Source organism: Ipomoea nil, unplaced genomic scaffold, assembly GCF_001879475.1.
Source record: "Ipomoea nil cultivar Tokyo-kokei standard unplaced genomic scaffold, Asagao_1.1 scaffold0875, whole genome shotgun sequence".
NCBI lineage: Eukaryota > Viridiplantae > Streptophyta > Magnoliopsida > Solanales > Convolvulaceae > Ipomoea > Ipomoea nil.
This window is the reverse complement of record NW_017617303.1, coordinates 539989-562500: the sequence shown is the minus strand read 5'-3', so window position 1 is coordinate 562500 and position 22512 is coordinate 539989. Positions and strand designations below refer to the sequence as shown.

The 22512-nt window shown below is 39.1% G+C and overlaps 2 protein-coding genes across 2 annotated transcripts in view; both read right to left on the bottom strand.

The window, feature by feature from the left end:
- Nucleotides 1–4026, bottom strand: part of LOC109178936 (UPF0481 protein At3g47200-like) — a 4569-nt gene extending 543 nt beyond the window's left edge. Inside the window, exons 1-2 of the mRNA XM_019328487.1 lie at nt 3881–4026; nt 1–869 (exon numbers count right to left, since the gene is read on the bottom strand). The exon at nt 1–869 is cut by the window's left edge and continues 543 nt beyond it. Of these exons, the coding sequence (XP_019184032.1) occupies nt 1–869; nt 3881–3905 (894 nt within the window). The 5' untranslated portion in view covers nt 3906–4026. The remainder of the gene's footprint in view (nt 870–3880) is intronic.
- Nucleotides 4027–7603: 3577 nt separating this feature from the next.
- Nucleotides 7604–17780, bottom strand: LOC109178935. Its single transcript, XM_019328486.1, has 3 exons — nt 17111–17780; nt 16464–17006; nt 7604–7755 (listed from the first exon to the last, which is right to left on the bottom strand). The coding sequence occupies exons 1-3, from the start codon at nt 17778–17780 to the stop codon at nt 7604–7606; spliced, it is 1365 nt and encodes a 454-aa protein (XP_019184031.1).
- Between the last annotated feature and the right edge of the window lie 4732 nt (nt 17781–22512).

Here is a 22512-nt window from a genome sequence, read left to right as displayed (position 1 = left end):
CTTGCTTATCTTAAATACCACCCCATTCTCTATGATTCTTTTTGCCGAAAAAAACCTCCAATTAAGGCTGTTTTCTTTCAATTCTAGAGGGAAGTCGACAACGGCGGCTGCGGGGGCGGTTCTTAACTGAGGATTCCAGCGGCTGTGTATCAAGTCAAGTAAATGCTCCACAGCATTTGCTTGAAAGCTATTAGGTATATCCATGTCCAATCCATGAAAAACATTGCAAAAGAAACGACATGCATGGTAAGCAAGATCCTTTGGTTTATTCCGATGGTCAATCAACTCAAACAATTTGCACAAAACACCGAAAGGGAGCTGATTTTCAAGCAACAACAAATCGCGTTGCAAGCTCGTACGCATCCAATCAACTTTGAAAATCGGATCGTCCTCAGTTATCAACTCTGGCATGGAATAGTTTTTAAGTAGCAATTGTATTATAAAACAACCATCTAACAGTAGCATATTCACGAACTGCTCGTCGTTAAGACTAAAAGATCCAGCATACTTTTTCCTAGCTTCCATTGCCAGCTCCCCCAATTCTTGTAGGAAGTTTTTACAAATTTTTTCTTTAATTTTGTCGCAACCCTTATCACCTCTGTGGCCAACAACTCTTCCCATCATTTCTTGTAACACATAATCTTCATCTACTTTTACTTTTTCATCAAATAGTTGATTGAGGTATTGTAATTTGTGCTTCTCCATCGCGCTTAAGCTTTCATTTTCCCGATGATAAGGACCAATTGAGATGATTTCTGGTTCGTACGCCGTCATATTCACATTTCTTAGGATGTCATGCACTTTAAAAATAGGACGTTGATATTCAGGATCGCCAAGATTGCGAAGCCCATTCCATATTTGCCCAGAAGCTGGAGATCATAAAAATTTAAATTCACATCAAAATCAATAATAAATACTTTTAGAATATGAAACACAAGTAATGCCTCGTATCGCCTAGGTCCACATGTCAAAAAAATTGTTGTTTTTCTTTAATTCGAAATTTTATATATATATATATATATATATATATATATATATATATATATATATATATATATATATATATATATATATATACTCGGAAAGAACTCAGAACGCATGACATCTGTCCGTGTGTCCAGATCTAACAGATAAGAAACACTAATTTTAAAAAAATGCAATGACATTTTCGTTAATAATTGAACATCGAAGTGCAAGTAAAATGTATTACAAGTGCAAGCAGCAATTTCATATAGTGTGCCTCAGTGCAAGTAAAATGTATTACAAGTGCATGTAAAATGTATTACAGGTGCAACTAAAATTTACACTGAGTATCAATACAAAGTGCACCTAATGTTATAACTAAATGCACCTAACGTTATAATTAGTTGCAACTAAGGTGCACGAATGTTAACAAGGTAAATTGCTTGCACTTGTAAGTGAAAATAGGTGCACTTTTAAGTGATTTTACTTGCACTTTTTACGTGATTTTAGTTGCACTTTTTACATGCAAAGGTGCACCAGCTACTCGCACTTGTAACACATTTACTTGCATCAAGGTTCGAATTATTTACGAAAATGCCACCATATCATTTTTTAAAAGGTCACCAAAGTCGTTTAAGACGAAATTGAGAAAAACCATTATAGTTGATGACCATTTTGAGTATTAACTCGTTTTTTTAATGAAAAATAGTACTCACCGATGCTTATTGGTTTCTGTGCACCAAGTATGGTATCCGATCAATGATTTTGTATTGTATGAGATCTTTTCTATGGAAGGATCCGTGCAATATATTCATATTTTAAAGGATGATGCTTACACATTCGATTCCAAGCTTTGGTATGGTTTCATCCATTGTGGATTCAATCATAGCCAAACAAACATTCCATGGCCAAAACATTTATGATGGGTATTGCACTATGAATATAAAATTTCCTGATGCAGAATTAATAATGGCTACCCTATGGGGGGAAATAGATCATCAAACTCCCACTCTTCAGGTGGTAATTGATGCGGAAGTGATAATCGAAAAAGAGATGAGTGATAATGTGGTTGACATGAGTCCGGTGCAATTGTTGGTGAGGACTATACTAATCAAGCCAATCAACAAGAAATTAAAAATTTTACTGAGGAAGGGGTAGATCCTGCACCAAATACTATGTGGGAACACATCACGGGCCACAATTGTGCATTATGTTAAGTCTCCCCAATTTTTATTTTTTTTTGAATGCTCCCCAATTGTTATTACAAGAACCAATTTTCACATCACTAGTGTCTTTGGAGGAAAATCTCATCCACTTTACAGTAGAAATGATTTCCAAATTGGTTCAAATCATGACACTAACAAGGAATTTAGTTACAGGGCGAACATGTGAACATGTTGTCTATGATGTCAACGTTTGGAAAATCAATCAAGCAGTATCATTAAGGCATGAATATGTTCATTTCCATACCTACACATTAAGGACAATTTGTTTTTTGAAGGGGTGGAGAATGATACACCCTTAAATGTAATTATATAGCTTAATTAGGAAGAAATAATTATGTTTCTAGAATTAGTAGGATAATTAGGATGGTACAACTTAATTAGTGGGAGAGTTAATATTGTGCCTAAATTAGCATAGGAAAATTATGTATATCAAAATGTAACATTACCTTGTATAGTTAGTATAATTTTAGTAGGTTAATTATTATAGGTTGTAATTATTCTTCTTAGAGCCCTCACACGCTTAAAGTGTGAAATTGGAGTTTGCAGTTACTCAAATACGATTAGGAGCCAGAAGTCTGCTCGAAAGGTTTCTTCTGTTGAGTACTAAATTTCATTACGTACTGAAATTTGATCACAGTCAACAGTCTTACCAACTTGATTAGGATTGCCCCAATTGTATCAATTACTGATTGTACTAATGCTAATAGTATTAGTACATTTTGCCAAACCAACATATTTATATCAAATACAATATGGTCTCAATATCTATAAATACCTTAAAATTTTTCTTATATTTATGACGTACTCTATTATGATTTATGAAAGATACATGAATACACATATGCAAATAGAAGGATTTAATTAACTGTAAGTGTACAAATGACACACTTTTTACTTTAATATAATTGACTAATTTATTTGACAAATGTTAGTTTTTAATTAAGTGTATTTTTAGATCGTACCCCTATTTGGATCTATCTCAGTCTCAGGATTTTTATTCACGCTGAAGCGGATATCTCAGCGTGTTTCTCTAATCAAATTCAGTTGTGCTGAATTAGTTTTCCGCCTGAATTAAAATGTGTGGATGTTATTTATAAGGGATTTCTGGTCATCATTATTTTGGGAAGGTGGTTACGCTATATCTAATATAAAAGGGATGGTTTCTATATTCTTATTCACGGATTTCATAGACATAATTCGAAGGACTTCTACTCTCTATATTAATCAGATTATATCAGTTTATTAATATGTTTGAAGTGGTGGTTTCACCGTATCAATCTGCGTGAAGCTGGGTCAGCGCACTTGAAGCTTGAAGAACAAGATCAGCATGCACGTACCTCTCCGGAAATAGATGTTGTAAAGATTAAAGTTGGTTTATGTGGCTGAGGCCTTTGTAATCAAACCCCTTGTAATTTTGGTGAACATTACATGAGTTGCCCCGCAGACGTAGAAGTTTAGTTTCGAACTACGTAATTTATTGATGTGCATGTCCCTGGTTCTACTTTTCTTATCTTTTAATTTGTTTTTATTCGAAAAAACAACTTAATTAATGGTAAGTTAATTTGTTTATTAAAATCAAATAGAACTTTAACCACGGATCAATTTCATTAACCATCTATCAGAAACGATTATTAGGTATATATGTACTGTATGAAGCAAAATAATCAAAAAGATAGGATAGAAGAAAGCACCTGATGTAGAAGCCTCCGTCGTCATTTCCACAATGAGCCTCGTGTATTGAGAAGAACAACTCAACTTGAAGATCAAGAGTAGCTATATGGCAATCGTGATACAAATTTTGGTTCGTTTTGGACACGTATATATCGTCGAAATTGGCTTAAAGAATATTCTTCTCATCAATCATGCAAAATTGTGCAAACGAAAAATAAATTAAAACATTTGGCATTTTCTCCTCTAATTTTATTATTATTCTTAAAAATATATTATTATTATTATTATATCATTTTATTGGATTATATAAAATTATATGCAAACAGCTGGCGCAAATGATTTCATTGGATTACCAACAATTTTATAATTTGTATTTGTTGTTAGCTTAGTATTGCCAGTACATCAAACTGACAATTTTTGGTAGTTTGAATTTATTATTTATTTATGTTGTTTGTTTTGAAGGAGTGCAAACGCTAAATGGATGGAATATTGGAATCATCTCAGCTGCAGATGCAATTTGACATATAATAAAAAGTTAAGGGCCTTAAGGCAGTTGAGTCGCAAAGAAAAATATGTCATACGAATCAGTATTATCTAGTCAATACCACCCCACTAAGACTCAGTGGCAGATCCAGAAAATTACATGAGTAGGACGTACTTAAAATGATTTTAGAATTGTTAATGCTAAAATATCAAACACATATAATATGGTTCAAATATATTAATAAATTATAATAAAATGTTTATGATATGAATGAAGACAAAACCCTACTTGAGTAGGGTGAAATTTTAAAATACTTTAAAATGTTATAAAAATATTTGTAGCAAAATATTGTGGACTACATTAACTAAATGATTCACAAAAAGGGTGGGTAGAACTAAAGTAAAGAGAGGAAGCTAAAATATACTAGAGTGTTGCAGCTGGAATTTGAACCCATACCATTTCAATCATAACCAAAGTTGACCCCATTACCTCCATTGTGGCTCTACCACTGCTAAGACTTGAACTCATAACCTTTCATTTGAAAGAGTCACCTCATGCCACTTAACCACATGGTCTTTTATATCATACCAATCAGTATTAAAGTTAAAGCATAATATAAATTTATCAAAAAGAAAAAAATGCACTGTTTGGTAAAATAGTTAGTCCATCGATCAGCTAATTTTGAATTGTTTGACCACTATTAGCTGTTTGACTGATTAAACAACCAATATAAGTGCTTGATTAATTAACTTTTGTAACAGCTTATTGCTTCAAAACACTAAAAAAACTGCCACTACTGGAAATTATGGAATTTCCGACCACCTGAAAGTGATCTTAAATCAAATCTAAGGTAAAAAGTGGTCGGAAATAGCTATAAAGGTTTTTCCGAACACCAAAAGTGGTCGGAACATGGCTTTTGACTTGATTTAAGATCATTTTCAGGTGGTCGGAAATTTTATAATTTTCAGCGAGTTAATACCCAAAATCGTCCTCGACTATAGTGATTTTTCTCAATTTCGTCCTAAACGACTTTGGCGACCTAATATCGTCCCAGACTTTTGTGTTTCGCTCAATTTAGTCCTCCATTTGTTATTCCGTCAAATTGGTGTTAAATAAAGAGACAATTCAGTAATGTCAATATTGATCTCGCTTTACTTTCAACTTGTGAAGTGCGAAATTTATCTTTCTTGTACGAATTACACCCATAATTACTCCCGGACCTGCAAATCAAATTTTATATTCGCAATTTTAGGAGTAATTCTGAGAGTAATTCGTAAAAAAAAAAAGATTTCGCAGTTCACATGTCTATGAGTAAAGAGATGTCAATATTAAAATTACGAAATTGTCTATTTATTTAACACCAAATGGACAAAATAACAAATGAGGGACTAAATTGAGCAAAAACACAAAAGTCTGGGACTAAATTGAGCGAAACACAAAAGTCTGGGACGATATTAGGTCACCAAAGTCGTTTAGGACGAAATTGAGAAAAACCACTATAGTCGAGGACGATTTTGGGTATTAACTCAATTTTCAGCAGTGTGCTCAAAACAGCTTTTTAAATTAGTTTTTTTAAAAAGTCATTTTGTATGTAATCAGCTTACCAAGCATCTTTTATGCTATCAACTAGTCAAACTCACTAATCTAATCATCTAACATCTATTTACCAAACATCCCCATAGAATTAAATAAAAAAGATAAATGAACTATTTACCATACACCCCATAGAATTAAATAAAAAAGATAAATGAACTATTCACAGATCAAATCTTGTCTTCTTCCTATGCATATATGTAACGATACAATGAAATTTCATATGCATATATGTAACAGTGGGGCCGGGAGACATTAACTCTTTGTGTTTCAGTATGTAGGTTGATAAAGTATGTAGGGACAGATATTAAATTGTAATAGAGTCAGTAATACTAAAACAATATATTTTTTCTTTAATTTTAAATTAACTTAATTTGCTTTTGATCTTTAACAGCATGTTTGGTTCACGGAATGAATTTGGAGGGAATATGAATACTATTCCACAGGGAATGGAATTGGTAAGGAATAGAATATGAATTGTATTCTATTGTTTGGTTCGCTGAAGGAATAGACTTCAACTAGTAATTGTATTCCAGTGTTTGGTTGGTTAAAGGAATACAAATGGAATAGGTTTTAAATGTAACATTTTCCATCATGTCACCATTAAGTGGTGCAAGTTAATATGTCATTTATGGCCATAATGTTGTCGTTTGAAACGGAAGTAACGGTTTCCGTTACTCAACCTATAATGATGGCATGTAGGTTATATATATGTATGGTCCTCCCACTGCTCCTGCGATCTATTCTGACTACACCATCTAGTAGAATAGCAGACCAAGTGGTAGACAAAAAACAGTTCTTTACTGTTCTTCAAGCAATGCAATGAAGGTATCAACTATGGCGGGAGGTATGCTTGATCCTATGCTTCCACTATTGAGGTTAGATTATATGAAACATGTCTATTTCATTTGTATATTTCTAACATTTGGTATCAGAGCATGTTTAATCTCTGCCTAGTTGATAAATTTGCACACGATATATATTTGAATTATATATTATGCAATATATATGTTTTACTACTGTTTTTTTTTCCTCGAGAATATGTTTGCAGTATAAATATCAGTTGGAATGATATATTTATGATACAGAAGTACATATGTATATATTCCTGTTATTGTATGCATGTTATCTTTGTTATCATGACATTTTTTGAGAAGGTAATCTTTGGAAAATATACATCTCAATTGTCGAAATACTATTACCTTTGGCCGGAATTTTTGCCGGATTCAATGAAGCATAACATAATTTTACTGCCCACCATCGTCGCCAAGCTGCCGTCCAACATGTTGGTCGGACGTTGAGTAGCATTTAGAATCAAGTGATGGGGCGATAAGGGTTGACATCAGCTCTTTGGGCGCTACGTTTCTTGTGATTGGTGTCTTGAAACCCATAGTGACATCAGGGTGAAAGATCACCGGCTTCGGAGAGACAAAGGTGGTCGCGGAGGTGCGGCTGAGAGAAGACATAGTCACATAGGAGGGGTGGGGAAACTGGGTTCCCGGTGGTGGTGGCGAGCGGTGTTGTTCCTGCTCCATCAGATCCGGTCGGTTCTGCTTTCTACCTTTCCATCCAGTGACGTCTCTCTCCTTCAGCGCTCCTAGTTTATGTTGACGCTATCGGTGACCGTGCTCCGACAAAGGGAGGCAGTGGTGACGACGGTCGTCTCTCACTTCCTGACAGTCACCGTCAGTTTCCAGGAGTGCAGCGCCGAGTAAGTAACATCATGGGTGGCGACAAGGCTATCACGAAGAAGACGAAGGAGCACTACTGTACTGCTATCACGAAGAAGACGGCGCAGTGCCATACTGGTACATTTCCCTATTAAAATGCAATTATTTTGTTATTTTACCATACTAGTTGTAACACCCCGTGTTACGACCCCTAAGATCAATTAAATCATTTAATCAATTACCCAAAAGAAAGAATTAAATCACAATAATTAATTAGGAAAGGCCCACCATAGTCCACGGGCCCTTATCCCTAAACCCAATCCCTAGTCCCAAAAGAGATGGAATTAGCAAGCCCATAATATTAGTTCCTAACTAGGACTCCTAAATATATAAATAGGGGACTTAAGAGGCACCTAGAAACCCCCCACCACAATAAACGCCCCACCACCCCAAAGAGCTCCAAGAATCCCCCTAGAAGAAATCAAGAAAGCAAGAAAGCTTAAAGAAAGACCCTTCATAGCCAAGGAATTATTTAAGGCTAAGAGGTAATCCATGTCTCAACAAAACTTATTTTCATAGCTATGATTCCCCCTTAGGATTCCCCATATCATCGTGTGTTGATGATTCGTGATATTGATGATTGGTGTTATGATTCCATTGGTATTCTTGATAATCTTGAGGATAAGAGGCTCTTAAGGATTTTATGGTGTTCTTGATGTTCTTGATGATTATGTGTTATTCTTGGTGTTCGTATGATGATCTTGAGGTTTATATGATCTTTCCTACCGAATCTTGATATTAAAAGATGAATTGTGTTCTTGTTGATTAAAAAGTGATTAGAACCCTAGGTTACATCGTGAGACTCGTGTGGTATTGTTCTTGGTATATTAGGTGGGAATTCACATGTTTGGGTGTTAATTATGTTTAGAAAGGCATGATAGGATATGTGCCGTATGTTTCCTGATTGTGATCCGTTAATTGTCTACGTATTGTTGTCGATTGCGTTTGAAAGTGTCTAAGCATGATTTCGGGTTCCACAAAGGTTCCCGAGGCGTTTTTGGTGAGAAAGAGTCAGTGGGGGGTAGGTGGGGGTAGGGGACCCGCCACTTACCCGAGGCCAAGTCGGGCAGTCCCGGCAGCGGGCAGCCGGCGGGCGGGCAGCTACCCGCCGGGCACCCGCTGCCCGGAACAGTGCACGCCGGCGGGTGAACCCTCACCCACCGGCTACCCGTTGGAAAATACCCCAACCCGGGATTTCGGCTTCCCCGTTTGAGGTTCCCTCAACCCCCGTGGTGTCCCAACGGACTCCGCCTATCGTGCCTATGTCTAGTTTGATATTTCGGGTACCGTTCGTAGGTTGTACGAGTCCTATATATTGCATGCTAGTTGAATTGGTATCCCGTTGACCTAGGTATAAGAAGTATGAACCCCTTAGGAGTATTCTTAGTTGTGGACGACCACGCATAGGTTTCGTTATACGTTTTCCCCCTTCCCAATGTGTTAATATGGGTTGCATGTGCTTGTTATGTGTTATGTGTGCATGTCACCCCGATGTGGTTGAGATCAATCGGGCTATACGGGCAGTCGGATGGGCTGAGAACCATACCGGCTGTTAACCAGGCTGGTAAAGACCAGTCAGGTATATAAATATTACATAGGACTAAGTTCCACTATCCGGGCAGTCGGATGGGCTGAGAACCATACCGGCTGTTAACCAGACTGGTAAAGACCGGTCAGGTATATAAATATTATATAGGACAAAGGTCCACTATACGGGCAGTTGAATGGGCTGAGAACCATCCCAACTGTTAACCAGGCTAGTAAACACCGGTCAGGTATATAAATATTATGTAGGACAAAGGTCCATCAGTCGGTTGCGATCGGCTCCTCCGTAATGTGAGACGGGGCAGGGTGCTGCGGGGCCGTGTCAGAGCTATATGCGCTGACCCTCATGTATGGGCATGCGATTGGTCCTGTGGCGCCAACAAAGTGTGCTATATGATGAGATAAGAAGGACTGATGTTGTGACTGTTATGGAAACGTGACCATAGGATTCTTGCTAGTAAACTATACATGTTCAATTGTGATTATTGGTTGTGTTTATTTATAACTGTGCCCTATGTCGAGAACTGTATATACTTGATTATGACTGCTGATTGTGTGTACCCCTATCTGTCGAGCCGGTTCCCTGATTTGAAAACTAGAGTCTCGTAGGATATATCTTCATGCTTCGAAATGACTTTTCGTATATCCATGTATATATGTGTATATGTATTGTATTTCAACGCGTTGGAGTGGGTTACCAGCATCTCTCGCTGAACAGATATATTTGGCTTTCAGGCACAGAAGAATAAGTCACTGGAGCGCGCTAGAACTTGGAGCGTAGAAGTAGATAGTTTCCCTTTCGGCCTGCGTGCCATGTTTATGCATTTACATTATTGAGGATATTAGTTAGTTAGCCTGTGCACCTGAGTTCTCTAGCTCAGGTGTGGCATAACACCCCGTACTCTTGTATTATGTTTTGGAATTTAATGAGATTTCACCTTTATTTTGTAAGTTTTAAATATCCTGAAAATCTGGGGTGTTACAGTTGGTATCAGAGCCTAAGTTTGACCCTAGGATAAGACTCTTAAGACCGGACTTTAGGACAATAGGCTCGAACTCTAAGTATTTAGGAACATAGGATTCAGGAATCTTAGGACACGCGGTGAGATTGTGAAACCTACACATAACCTCCCTTACCCGGAGAAAAACTTTCCCTCAAAGAAGGACACCATGCCCCAATTTAACGTTCTTATAAACATTGACCCAGGAAGACGACAACATGGCACCCAACAGAAGACAATCAAGGACTCCAGAACCCGCCGCGCACGACCCCCTAACCCAAACGCTACAACAACTAACACAAGTCGCCCAAGCACTAAGCGACGTGGCTCTCCGCAACGACAGGCCCCCACCACCTCCGTCGAACGCGAACGCAGACTTCGCCCGACAAGTCTCTAACCACCGACCACCCACGTTTTCAAGAGAGGAGGATCCCGTAATCCTGGAGGAATGGATCCGAACCCTTGACAAAATTCTCGGGTTAGTGGAATGCCAAGAAGAACGCCGCGTGGAGATAACCTCGTTCTACTTTGGACACGAGGCCGATCTCTGGTGGATCCACGAGGGTCCCACTTACCAACAAGAACCGGGGTTCAACTGGGAACAACTCAAAACGCGACTACGAGAGAGGTTCTATCCAACACACGTGAGAGCATCCATGTACGAGGAGTTTCTCCATCTGAAACAAGGGACAGCTACCGTTATGGAATACCACAAATGATTCCTTGAACTAGCACGCTTCGCACCTGAACTTGTCCCCACCGAGGTAACCAAAATAGAGAGATTCGTATCGGGCCTCAACTTTGAAGCCCGAAAAGCACTAGTGGTAAGCAGACCTCGGACTCTCAACGAGGCTTACTCTAGTGCCGCTAATCTCTACCGAATCCAACTACTCCAACGCGGGGTTCAGGAGTAAATGCGAAAGAGGAACCCCGGAGGAGGGGCACCACCAGTAAAAAGAATAAGAAGCGACGCCAACACGAGACCAGGCAACCTGACCAACCAAAGGCCACCTCTGGGGAACAACAACGCTAGCGCCAGGGGCTTTCCTTGCCCGAAATGCAACAAGAACCATAGAGGCAAGGATTGCATGGGCAAACCCTTGCGATGCTTCAACTGCGGAGAGGAAGGACACAAGGCCTTCCTTTGCACCCAACCCCAAAGACCACGCACTACCACCATGGGACAACATGGGGGCACCGCTCATCAAGGAAACTACGGCGCTCCCGGAAAAATATTCGTCATGAGCCGCACCCAAGCCGACCTCGGGAACGAGGGCAATCTCGAGGAAGGGAACCTAAGCCCAGAAGACGAGGACCACGCAAACCCCGTGGGAGAAAGCCAAGAGGACGAATTCTGTCTAGGTTAGATTGGCAATTTCTTGTAATCACCTTCGTGGTAAAACTACTTACTTAGCTTAATTACTTGGAAATATTATAAATAAAAGATTAGTTCGAAATTCGGTTCTATTTACGAGGGGTAGAACTAAAAAAATTATACAAACTAGCCAAACCTCACCACTAGAAACCGAAATAAGGAAGGAAAAAGACAAGGGCCCCATCATCAAAGAGCCTAGTGTCACTAATGAAAATTGAACTCTTGACCTCCCACTTACAAGACCAAGGTCTTGACCACTAGGCTAAAGGTGTTTCTTAAAACCTAAAGGGAACACTACCTTGTTAAAACCCCACAAAATCCCTAAAACCCACAAAATCCCCAAATCAAAAACCCTTCTCCTTCTTCTTCTTCTTCTTCCTCCCCTTCTCCTTCTCCATTATCTCCTTCTCCCTCTCACACCACACCGCCCCACCCCAAGAACCCGACGCCACCGCCAACGAACCTCCACCGCCGGCCGAACAACGCCGCCAGCGCCACGCCGCCGCGCCACCGCCCCCGTCGCCCACGACGCACCCGGCAGCAACCCGCTGCCACGCAACGCCGAACGCACAAGGCGGCCGTCACCAGCACGCCGTCGCCTCCCCTCACCGGACCAACGCCAGAACGCCGCTTGCCGTCGTCTCCCGCGAAAACAAAAAAAAAAAAAAAAAAAAAAAAAAAAAAAAAAAAAAAAAAACTGCCACCGAGAATTCACCGGAAAACTCGCCGGAAAACCACCGCCGTCTCGCCGGAAAAGGAACCGCCAGAAAACGTCACCAACAAACGAGCACCACAATGCCAAAGAAACCCCTCGGAATCCGCACCCCGGAGTGGAGCAATGCCGATTACACCGTAATCAGAGGTAAAGCACTTGAACCCGACCAATTCTCTTCGGAATTGGTTGACATGCTTAAACATCAAGGGCTCTTAGACACTTACCTCGCCATCAAAGGGGATACATACCCCGACTTGGTGAAAGAATTCTACCAACACCTTGTGGCCACCAAACGAGGTGACAAGGTAGAAATCACCACCAAGGTCCGTGGTAAGGAAATTGTGCTTTCCGAAGGCCGTTTGGCCAAACTCTTGAAATTGACCACCACAGGTGTGGCAAACTACGACCGAAAGGGGTGGATCGATACCCAACGCACGGGGTACAAGGACTACCTCGGGTACCTACTCGGGAAAGAGGACGAGTTCACCTCGGCCACGCGACCCAACCGGAAGTGGCTATCGGCGGAGCAAAAGATATTGGTTATGATTGTAACCGATAGCCTCCTGCCCACCAATAATAAGAGCAAGGACGTAGGGAGCTTAGAGTGCACCTTTGCCTATCTACTGAAACATAAAATCAAGTTCAACCTGCCGGCACTCATGCTAAAACACATGGAGTTTTGCAAGACAAACAACCGTCTTAGCCTACCCTACGGGATGATCCTAAGCTGGATCATGGAGAAAAAGGGGGTGGATCTAAGCCACACCGAGGTCAAGACCGCAAATGGCATGGTCTTTAACGCCCAAAACCTACGCCGCAATGACATCTACTACACCGGGGGAGGACATTACCTCACCCTCGAAGAAATCTGCCAAAAACCCGAGGATGAGCGAAGAGAACTGGTCGACCAACTAGACATCTCCAACAAAAAGCTCAAACGGGCAATGCAAGACTGCAGAATTCTGGAGGGAAATGAGGACCAGGAGGAGGATGACGAGCCCAACCCAACCGTGCAACCACGATCGGGAGGAAATCCAAGGGAGCAAAACGAGGGCTCCATCAACGAACGCATACTCGCACAGCTCAACCGGCAAAACCAAATCATGGAGGAAGGATTCTCATCCTTGATCCGTACGACACGCGCACTAGATCAGAGGGTGGCAGCAATCAAGGCCACCTTGGGCACTCGCGGGGCGCCCAGCTCAGGAGCAGGAGACCGAGGTAGACCTAAAACCCTTCTATCACAACACCAACAGAAATCCAGTCTACCCCAGCTAAGGCAAAACGTGGGGCCATATTCCTAACCGGGAGGCCAAGATGCGGGATGCCTGGGGGTGAAAGAGTGGATTAACACACCGGGCTTCGGGGACGAAGCCCCTCATAAGGGGGGAGAGTGTAACACCCCGTGTTACGACCCCAAGATCAATTAAATCATTTAATCAATTACCCAAAAGAAAGAATTAAATCACAATAATTAATTAGGAAAGACCCACCATAGTCCACGGGCCCTTATCCCTAAACCCAATCCCTAGTCCCAAAAGAGATGGAATTAGCAAGCCCATAATATTAGTTCCTAACTAGGACTCCTAAATATATAAATAGGGGACTTAAGAGGCACCTAGAAACCCCCCACCACAATAAACGCCCCACCACCCCAAAGAGCTCCAAGAATCCCCCTAGAAGAAATCAAGAAAGCAAGAAAGCTTAAAGAAAGACCCTTCATAGCCAAGGAATTAATTAAGGCTAAGAGGTAACCCATGTCTCAACAAAACTTATTTTCATAGCTATGATTCCCCCTTAGGATTCCCCATATCATCGTGTGTTGATGATTCGTGATATTGATGATTGGTGTTATGATTCCATTGGTATTCTTGATAATCTTGAGGATAAGAGGCTCTTAAGGATTTTATGGTGTTCTTGATGTTCTTGATGATTATGTGTTATTCTTGGTGTTCGTATGATGATCTTGAGGTTTATATGATCTTTCCTACCGAATCTTGATATTAAAAGATGAATTGTGTTCTTGTTGATTAAAAAGTGATTAGAACCCTAGGTTACATCGTGAGACTCGTGTGGTATTGTTCTTGGTATATTAGGTGGGAATTCACATGTTTGGGTGTTAATTATGTTTAGAAAGGCATGATAGGATATGTGCCGTATGTTTCCTGATTGTGATCCGTTAATTGTCGACGTATTGTTGTCGATTGCGTTTGAAAGTGTCTAAGCATGGTTTCGGGTTCCACAAAGGTTCCCGGGGCGTTTTTGGTGAGAAAGAGTCAGTGGGGGGTAGGTGGGGGTAGGGGACCCGCCACCTACCCGCGGCCAAGTCGGGCAGTCCCGGTAGCGGGCAGCTACCCGCCGGGCACCCGCTGCCTGGAACAGTGCACGCCGGCGGGTGAACCCTCACCCACCGGCTACCCGCTGCAAAATACCCCAACCCGGGATTTCGGCTTCCCCGTTTGATGTTCCCCCAACCCCCGTGGTGTCCCAACGGACTCCGTCTATCGTGCCTATGTCTAGTTTGATATTTCGGGTACCGTTCGTAGGTTGTACGAGTCCTATATATTGCATGCTAGTTGAATTGGTATCCCGTTGACCTAGGTATAAGAAGTATGAACCCCTGAGGAGTATTCCCCCTTCCCAATGTGTTAATATGGGTTGCATGTGCTTGTTATGTGTTATGTGTGCATGTCACCCCGATGTGGTTGAGATCAATCGGGTTATACGGGCAGTCGGATGGACTGAGAACCATACCGGCTGTTAACCAGGCTGGTAAAGACCAGTCAGGTATATAAATATTACATAGGACTAAGTTCCACTATACGGGCAGTCGGATGGGCTGAGAACCATACTGGCTGTTAACCAGGCTGGTAAAGACCGGTCAGGTATATAAATATTATATAGGACAAAGGTCCACTATACGGGCAGTTGAATGGGCTGAGAACCATCCCAACTGTTAACCAGGCTGGTAAACACCGGTCAGGTATATAAATATTATGTAGGACAAAGGTCCATCAGTTGGTTGCGATCGGCTCCTCCATAATGTGAGACGGGGCAGGGTGCTGCGGGGCCGTGTCAGAGCTATATGCGCTGACCCTCATGTATGGGCATGCGATTGGTCCTGTGGCGCCAACAAAGTGTGCTATATGATGAGATAAGAAGGACTGATGTTGTGACTGTTATGGAAACGTGACCATAGGATTCTTGCTAGTAAACTATACATGTTCAATTGTGATTATTGGTTGTGTTTATTTATAACTGTGCCCTATGTCGAAAACTGTATATACTTGATTATGACTGCTGATTGTGTGTACCCCTATCTGTCGAGTCGGTTCCCTGATTTGAAAACTAGAGTCTCGTAGGATATATCTTCATGCTTCGAAATGACTTTTCGTATATCCATGTATATATGTGTATATGTATTGTATTTCAACGCGTTGGAGTGGGTTACCAGCATCTCTCGCTGAACAGATATATTTGGCTTTCAGGCACAGAAGAATAAGTCACTGGAGCTCGCTAGAACTTGGAGCGTAGAAGTAGATAGTTTCCCTTTCGGCCTGCGTGCCATGTTTATGCATTTACATTATTGAGGATATTAGTTAGTTAGCCTGTGCACCTGAGTTCTCTAGCTCAGGTGTGGCATAGCACCCCGTACTCTTGTATTATGTTTTGGAATTTAATGAGATTTCACCTTTATTTTGTAAGTTTTAAATATCCTGAAAATCTGGGGTGTTACACTAGTATTTGCACCCGTGCGATGCACGACCATATGTATAGTATATGGAATATACAGTATGTACTAAAGCTTAAGAAATGTAATAAATTAAAAATTCCCACAAAATAGAAAATTGATTAAACATTGTTGAAGACTTTTTTGTACACAACATTTGTTGTCTTACTAAGACATGTTACATCTTCTCCGCAAATCAATACTTTTAAACCCGTAGGGTTACTGACTCTTGAAACAGCTACGTACATTTGCCAATGGTTAAAGACTGGTCTTTTAAAAAACAATCCCACTCTTGAGAGCGTTTGTCCTTGACTTTTGTTTATTGTCATGGCGTAGGATAGCATCAAAAGAAATTGCTTTCGTTGGAATTTGAAAGGCAATCTTGGATCTGACGGTGTTAGTGACATTCTTGGAATCAAAACTGTAGTACCTGCATTTGTACCGCCCATTATTTTTGCTTCCAAAACGTGATCATCTAGCCTTGTTACAATCAATCTTGTACCATTGCATAAGCCAAGAGTGTGATCAATATTTCTCAAGACCATAACCGGTGACCCAATTTTCAAAGTCAATGCATGATTGGGTACACCAGAACATCGCAGACCATTCAAGAATTCTGGAGTGTGCAAATCCGCTAACATATCTGCATTAGAATCTGACTTGCAAACTGAATCACAACTCAAATAAGTCATACCCTCACATGGATTTTGATCATTCATGTATTGGTTAATGATATCTACCACATCCAACGTTGGAGCTAATATGGCACTATCCTTAAGGTATGATAAATCACCATTACCGCTCCTAAACAACGGGAAAATGCTATCAACAATCATAGAAATAGTATCATCATCACATTTAAGCAGAAACTTATCTGGAATTGTTATCTCTGCGTCACCATCCGTTGTATTCCCAATTTTCCCGTCACCTATATCTGCTATCCAGTTTGCAAACTCTTCAATCTCGTTGGCCTCTAGTTGCGATTTTACACTTCTTAGGCGTATAGCCTAAATACTTTGCATGATCTCCAAAGGTATGATGAATTTATGCTCGAACCAACAATATCTTGCCTTGTACCCTTTGGAATAACCGGAAGAATTTGTCTAAAATCGCCACCTAAAACAAATGTTTTACCACCAAATGTCATTTCACAGCTTCTTGGATTTGTGGAGCGCAATAAATCACGCATAGTTCTGTCTAGGGCTTCAAAGCAGACCTTGCGCATCATTGGAGCTTCATCCCGTATTATCAACTTGCTTTGCATAATAAGCTCAGCCAGCGGGGTGCCTTGTCTTATGTTGCAAGTGGAATCTTCATTAACAGATATAGGTATTGCGAACCTAGAATGTGCTGTCCGACCACTTGGTAGCAGAAGAAAAGCTATGCCGCTATATGCAACATTTTGAACAATTTCACCCTTCCACCTTAAAGCGGATGAAAGTGCTCTCCACAAGAAGGTCTTACCAGTACCACCATATCCATAAACGAAGAAAAATCCACCAGCTTTGCTTTCAATATTTGTTAACACCTCCTCATATATTACCTTTTGCTCATCTTTCAGTTGACTAACTAATTCATTATTCTCTTTCTCCTGAGCAACACGATCATATGCCAATTCTTCTTGTATCAACCTATTTGATATTACATCATAATTCTCAAAATTTGCAACTGGCATTTCTGAAAAGTCCCTAAGACTCTTTCCCATCATTGATAACAATTTTTCAATCTCAACCAAAGCAAAATTCATCTTATGAGAGTCATTCAACACAGAATATGCAGTGATTTGAAGCATTAAATTACTACAAAACCAATGTGTTTTGCTTTATTACGTTATTTTAAAAATAACTGAAAATAAAATGCTCCAGAAATAGCTAGAATAATTGGTGTACCTGAATTTTGCAATTGTTTCCGAACTTGATATTGTGCATCTTTAGATAAATGTTGCCACACGGCATCCCACACAGCTTCAGGTTTACCTATACAGCTAGTCATTAACAGTGTAACAAATAATCTCCTCAACTTATCTCCAGAAGCCCAGTGACTTGCTTCCTCTATTGCGTCTATATATTCTTTGTCATCATCAACTAAGCCCCTAGCATAACACGCATCTCAGAATGAATCATATTGCACACCATTCACAATTTTTATATCAGCAAAAGATGTAGAACCACGAACTTTATTCAACAAACATCTTAAATAAAAAATTTCCCCAGTGCCAGGTGGGACGTAAAAAATCCTTCCTATTGCGAATCCTTTTTTCCTTGGCTGCCATTTTCGTAGTTGTTTCTTCCACACAAATTTCGTTGGCATCTCAGCATAAGTCATCTTTCTTGCCTCTGGGAATGTCTTATTAGCCTCAAACCATTCCAAGAACATGCTTTGTGCTATAGTTGGTCTATTCACAATGTTCTCAACTGGATCATCATCGGCAAAAATCACACTTTGTTGATTGGGTAAGTGAAAGCTTAGTCATTCCACTGAGGGAGCCCTAAGTTGTATATCAAAACCAAACAACCGCCATACAGCCTCACAGGGTGATATGTACCGACAGTCATAGTACATATTAATCTCATTTACAGATTTTCCAACATCTGAATCATTGCTGGTTTTGTAGAACTCGGTTGTTACCCTATCGTGTCCCTTATTGACATATTTGAAAAGGTACTTGATTGAACGAGACTGGTTGCACCACTCGACATTTATATGAGCCTTGTATTTAAGCAATAAATGTTTATTGTGAGGTACAACATACCTATTGTCCAAGACAATGCCGTTCTTTGTTATTGCCCTCCCATTTTCTCGACGTCTATATAAGGGATATCCATCCTCATCAAAAGTAGAACATTCCAAAAATCTCTTGGGAAAATGTTTTGAACATCTTCCTTTCACCATACACGGAGAATTCAACCTAGCTTTTCCACATGGCCCATGCATAAGAAATTCCTCAACCGCTTTGTATTCTACATCCATATTTTCATCAGGTATCTCAGCTGAAATTATTTTGTCTAAAGCTCCAACTTCACTGGTGAGCTGTCGTAGGCTCCCAAATTAAAACCTTACAAACGTAGTAGCGGGAGTAAGGATCGATCCCACGAGGAGTAACTAGTTTAACTTTTGTGCTCAAATTAAAGGTAGGGGGGGTTTGGAATATATCGAGAATAAAGATAAAATAAAAGAGAATTTAAATAAACAAGAAATTTAATTGAACGAATAAAGCAATGAAAATGATATATCGAAAACACTTATAATAAGAAACCTTGGTTAGTAAAGATCCACCACCGGAATTCAACACTGATCATTGATTAATAAAGTAATTAATATGCAATTGAATATTTGTCGTGAAATTATTTCATTTCTGTTTTCCCTTAGCTGTAGGTAAATAAAGCACAAGCGGTTTAATTACCCCTAACTACTAAATAACCTAAGACAAGCACTATAGATTTAATTTAATAGCAGCAATAGGAACTAGGAAAACCGACAAACTAAATAACACAAGCACAAGCGGTTGCATTTAATTTTGGAAAATATTCTACCCGAATCCAATTATCACTAAGCCGTCAATAATTAACCCAGTTGCTACTGAATATTAGAGTAATTTGTAGCACAACATTATCTAATATAGCAAATAATTATATCAAATAAATAACTAGTAGGCCTCCCTAGCAATTAAATGACACAATTATTTCAAATAACTTAGAAGAATATTTAATACTCAAATGCATAAAAAATATATAATAAAAATAAATAAATAACCTTACAGCGTAATGAACTCCGGGGCTTCAATTCACTAAACCAAACAAGAAATTAGCCGCGAATGGGCATTGATAACAACCTTAAAGAATATTCGAGAGGGGAAGAATGAACATTTTATAATAGAAAACTTCTACTATTTATATACTTCCTAGATTAATTTCTACCGCTCAATTCCTATTGTTTCTCGCCGCACGACTCCGTCGACCAAAGTTGCGCCGCATTTGCCGCACGCCCTGAAGAAGAAATCAAACAATATTATTACTTTGTTTCTTTATCTTTAGGATAGGAAATGGATTAGCTATTAATATATTATATATATATATTTAGTATATAGCACGCTAAATATATTAAACTAGGAAATGGAGTTGTACGTATTCTTATATATTATATATTATATATATTATATATTATATAAGAATAGATTATATATTATATATAAAAAGAACTAATTATTAGATAATATTAAATAATTAATGCAAAATTATTATAAAGATGTACCTAAAATATGAGTGTAAAATATGCTTATCAAATTCCCCCACACTAAAACGTTTGCTTGTCCCCAAGCAAAAATATTATTTGCGAAGTAAATTAAAAAGAAATTCCCAAAACTCATAACATATCATGAACAACAATCTGAAGCACCCTGCAATTAATAAGTTAGCACCCTGTTTGAAAATGGAGAAAACTAAATAAGTAAGCCCTCACATGAATATCACTCATCACTCAAGTGTTTGATGGGTATAAATTTCACTCAAGTTCATTCCTATAAAATTGATCTACCATAGGCTTGCATATCTTCTCAATCACCACTACAAGTGTCATGCATGACACAAATCATAAGGACTTTTCACAGGTTGTAATGGGGCTAGGGTTAAGGTAGGGAATTTTTAGGAAATTAGCTTAAACAAAAGCTTCAAACTAGAGGAACAAATAAATACAAGTAATCCAACACCCTCAATTTCCAATCAAAAAAACACATCCCATTGAGGTACAGAATGCTTCCTCAGATTACCAGAATTTCCCCTTACTTCATTTATTTAGAAGTAACTTCAACTCAAAATTAATTGCTGATTCTTTTTCATTTTCTCATAAATTTTCAGCAATATTCTTCTTTTTCAAACGTATATTCTTCATTTTTCCATTTCATTTTTTTTTCAATTTTTCATGCTTTTTTATTTTTATTTTTATTTTTTTTTGAATCGTGAACTGCTCCCTCTTTTCTTTTTTTCATAGAAGACCAACGACATATTGGCAACGAAGATACAACTCACCTCACTCTCAATCATATTAATAAGAGTAAGTGATCTCACCCACACTTATCCTTCCCAACCTCACGTAGATTACAAAAATAATCCAAAATTTGCTCCACTAGTTATTCAGCTGGGTGAAGGCATTATTTTAGATATAAAAGGCTTGTAATGTGGTCCAAAATAAAGAAAGGAATGGCCATAAAGCTCAAAGTGGTTAACAAAGGGAAATAAATCATAGGACAAACCGGTTATTTGGCTAGTGAGGCTCAAAGTCAAATAATGGCCTTAATCACATTTGAATCATGCATGGTCTAATTAGCTTTAAAAGAGAATCAAGGCAAGTTCTAGAGAAACAAAATTATGGAAGAAATCACACAAAAGAAAGAAAATAAGACCGAAGTGTCAGTCAGTGGCTCAAAACACTCACAGGTTTATTGCTTACTTAATATAGCCACTACATATCAAACAAGAGATGCTAACAAACTAATCACAACTTGCCAAACTATTTATTCAATCATGTTATGCATTCCAAGAAAGAAAAAAAAAATATTATTTTTCAAAATAATACTTATTTTGCATAAAATAATAGTAAAATATTTTTTTGAAAATTATGAAATAAGAAAATAAATAATAATTTTTTTTTGACATAAGCAAACAAACAATAAAGTTAAATTAATCAAACAAACAATAAAACTAAATTAAGCAGAGAAATAATAAAACTAAAACTAAATCTCCTCCCCCCACACTTATTACCAACATTGTCCCCAATGTTGAATAAAAACATGCAAAAAAGGATTATTAAATGAAAAATAACGATTAAGAAAAAGAGAATAGAACAAACTCCCCTTCTAGTTGTGCATATTATTCAAAGTAGCTGGGATCTTCAAGAAGTATATCGGCAATATAATCAACTTGAGCCCCTTCATAGTAGGGTTTAAGCCGATGACCATTCACCTTGAATATCTTAGAAGTCTGTAAACTTTGAATCTCTATCGCACCATGAGGAAAAATGTTAGTGATAATAAATGGACCAACCCATCGAGAACGTAACTTACCTGGGAATAGCCGAAGACGTGACTAGAAGAGTAGGACTTTTTGTCCAATTGAAAATTCCTTTCTCAAAAGCATCTTGTCATGAAATGCTTTTGTCTTTTCTTTATAGATTCTTGAATTCTCGTAGGCCTCATTGCGAATCTCCTCCAACTCAGAAAGTTGCAACTTCCGGTGTAGGCCACTTTCATCAATGTTCATATTAAAGCTCTTGACAGCCCAATAAGCTTTGTGTTCCAACTCGACGGGGAGGTGACAAGCTTTCCCAAACACAATGCGATAAGGGGACATACCAATAGGTGTTTTGTACGCGGTTCTGTACGCCCATAATGCATCATCTAATCGCAAACTCCAATCCTTCCTGTTTGGGTTGACTGTTTTCTCAAGGATTGACTTTACTTCTCGGTTGGATACCTCTGCTTGCCC

What these genes read in the sequence shown, in the direction of transcription:
- LOC109178935 (XM_019328486.1), bottom strand. Translation starts at nt 17,780, where the DNA reads ATGAATTTTGCTTTGGTTGAGATTGAAAAATTGTTATCAATGATGGGA. An exon ending in TCTTCCGGTTATTCCAAAGG is followed by an intron (nt 17,007 to 17,110) that starts GTACAAGGCAAG and finishes AATCGCAACTAG; the next exon opens with AGGCCAACGAGATTGAAGAG. An exon ending in AATGGGCGGTACAAATGCAG is followed by an intron (nt 7,756 to 16,463) that starts GTACTACAGTTT and finishes GCATTTTAATAG; the next exon opens with GGAAATGTACCAGTATGGCA.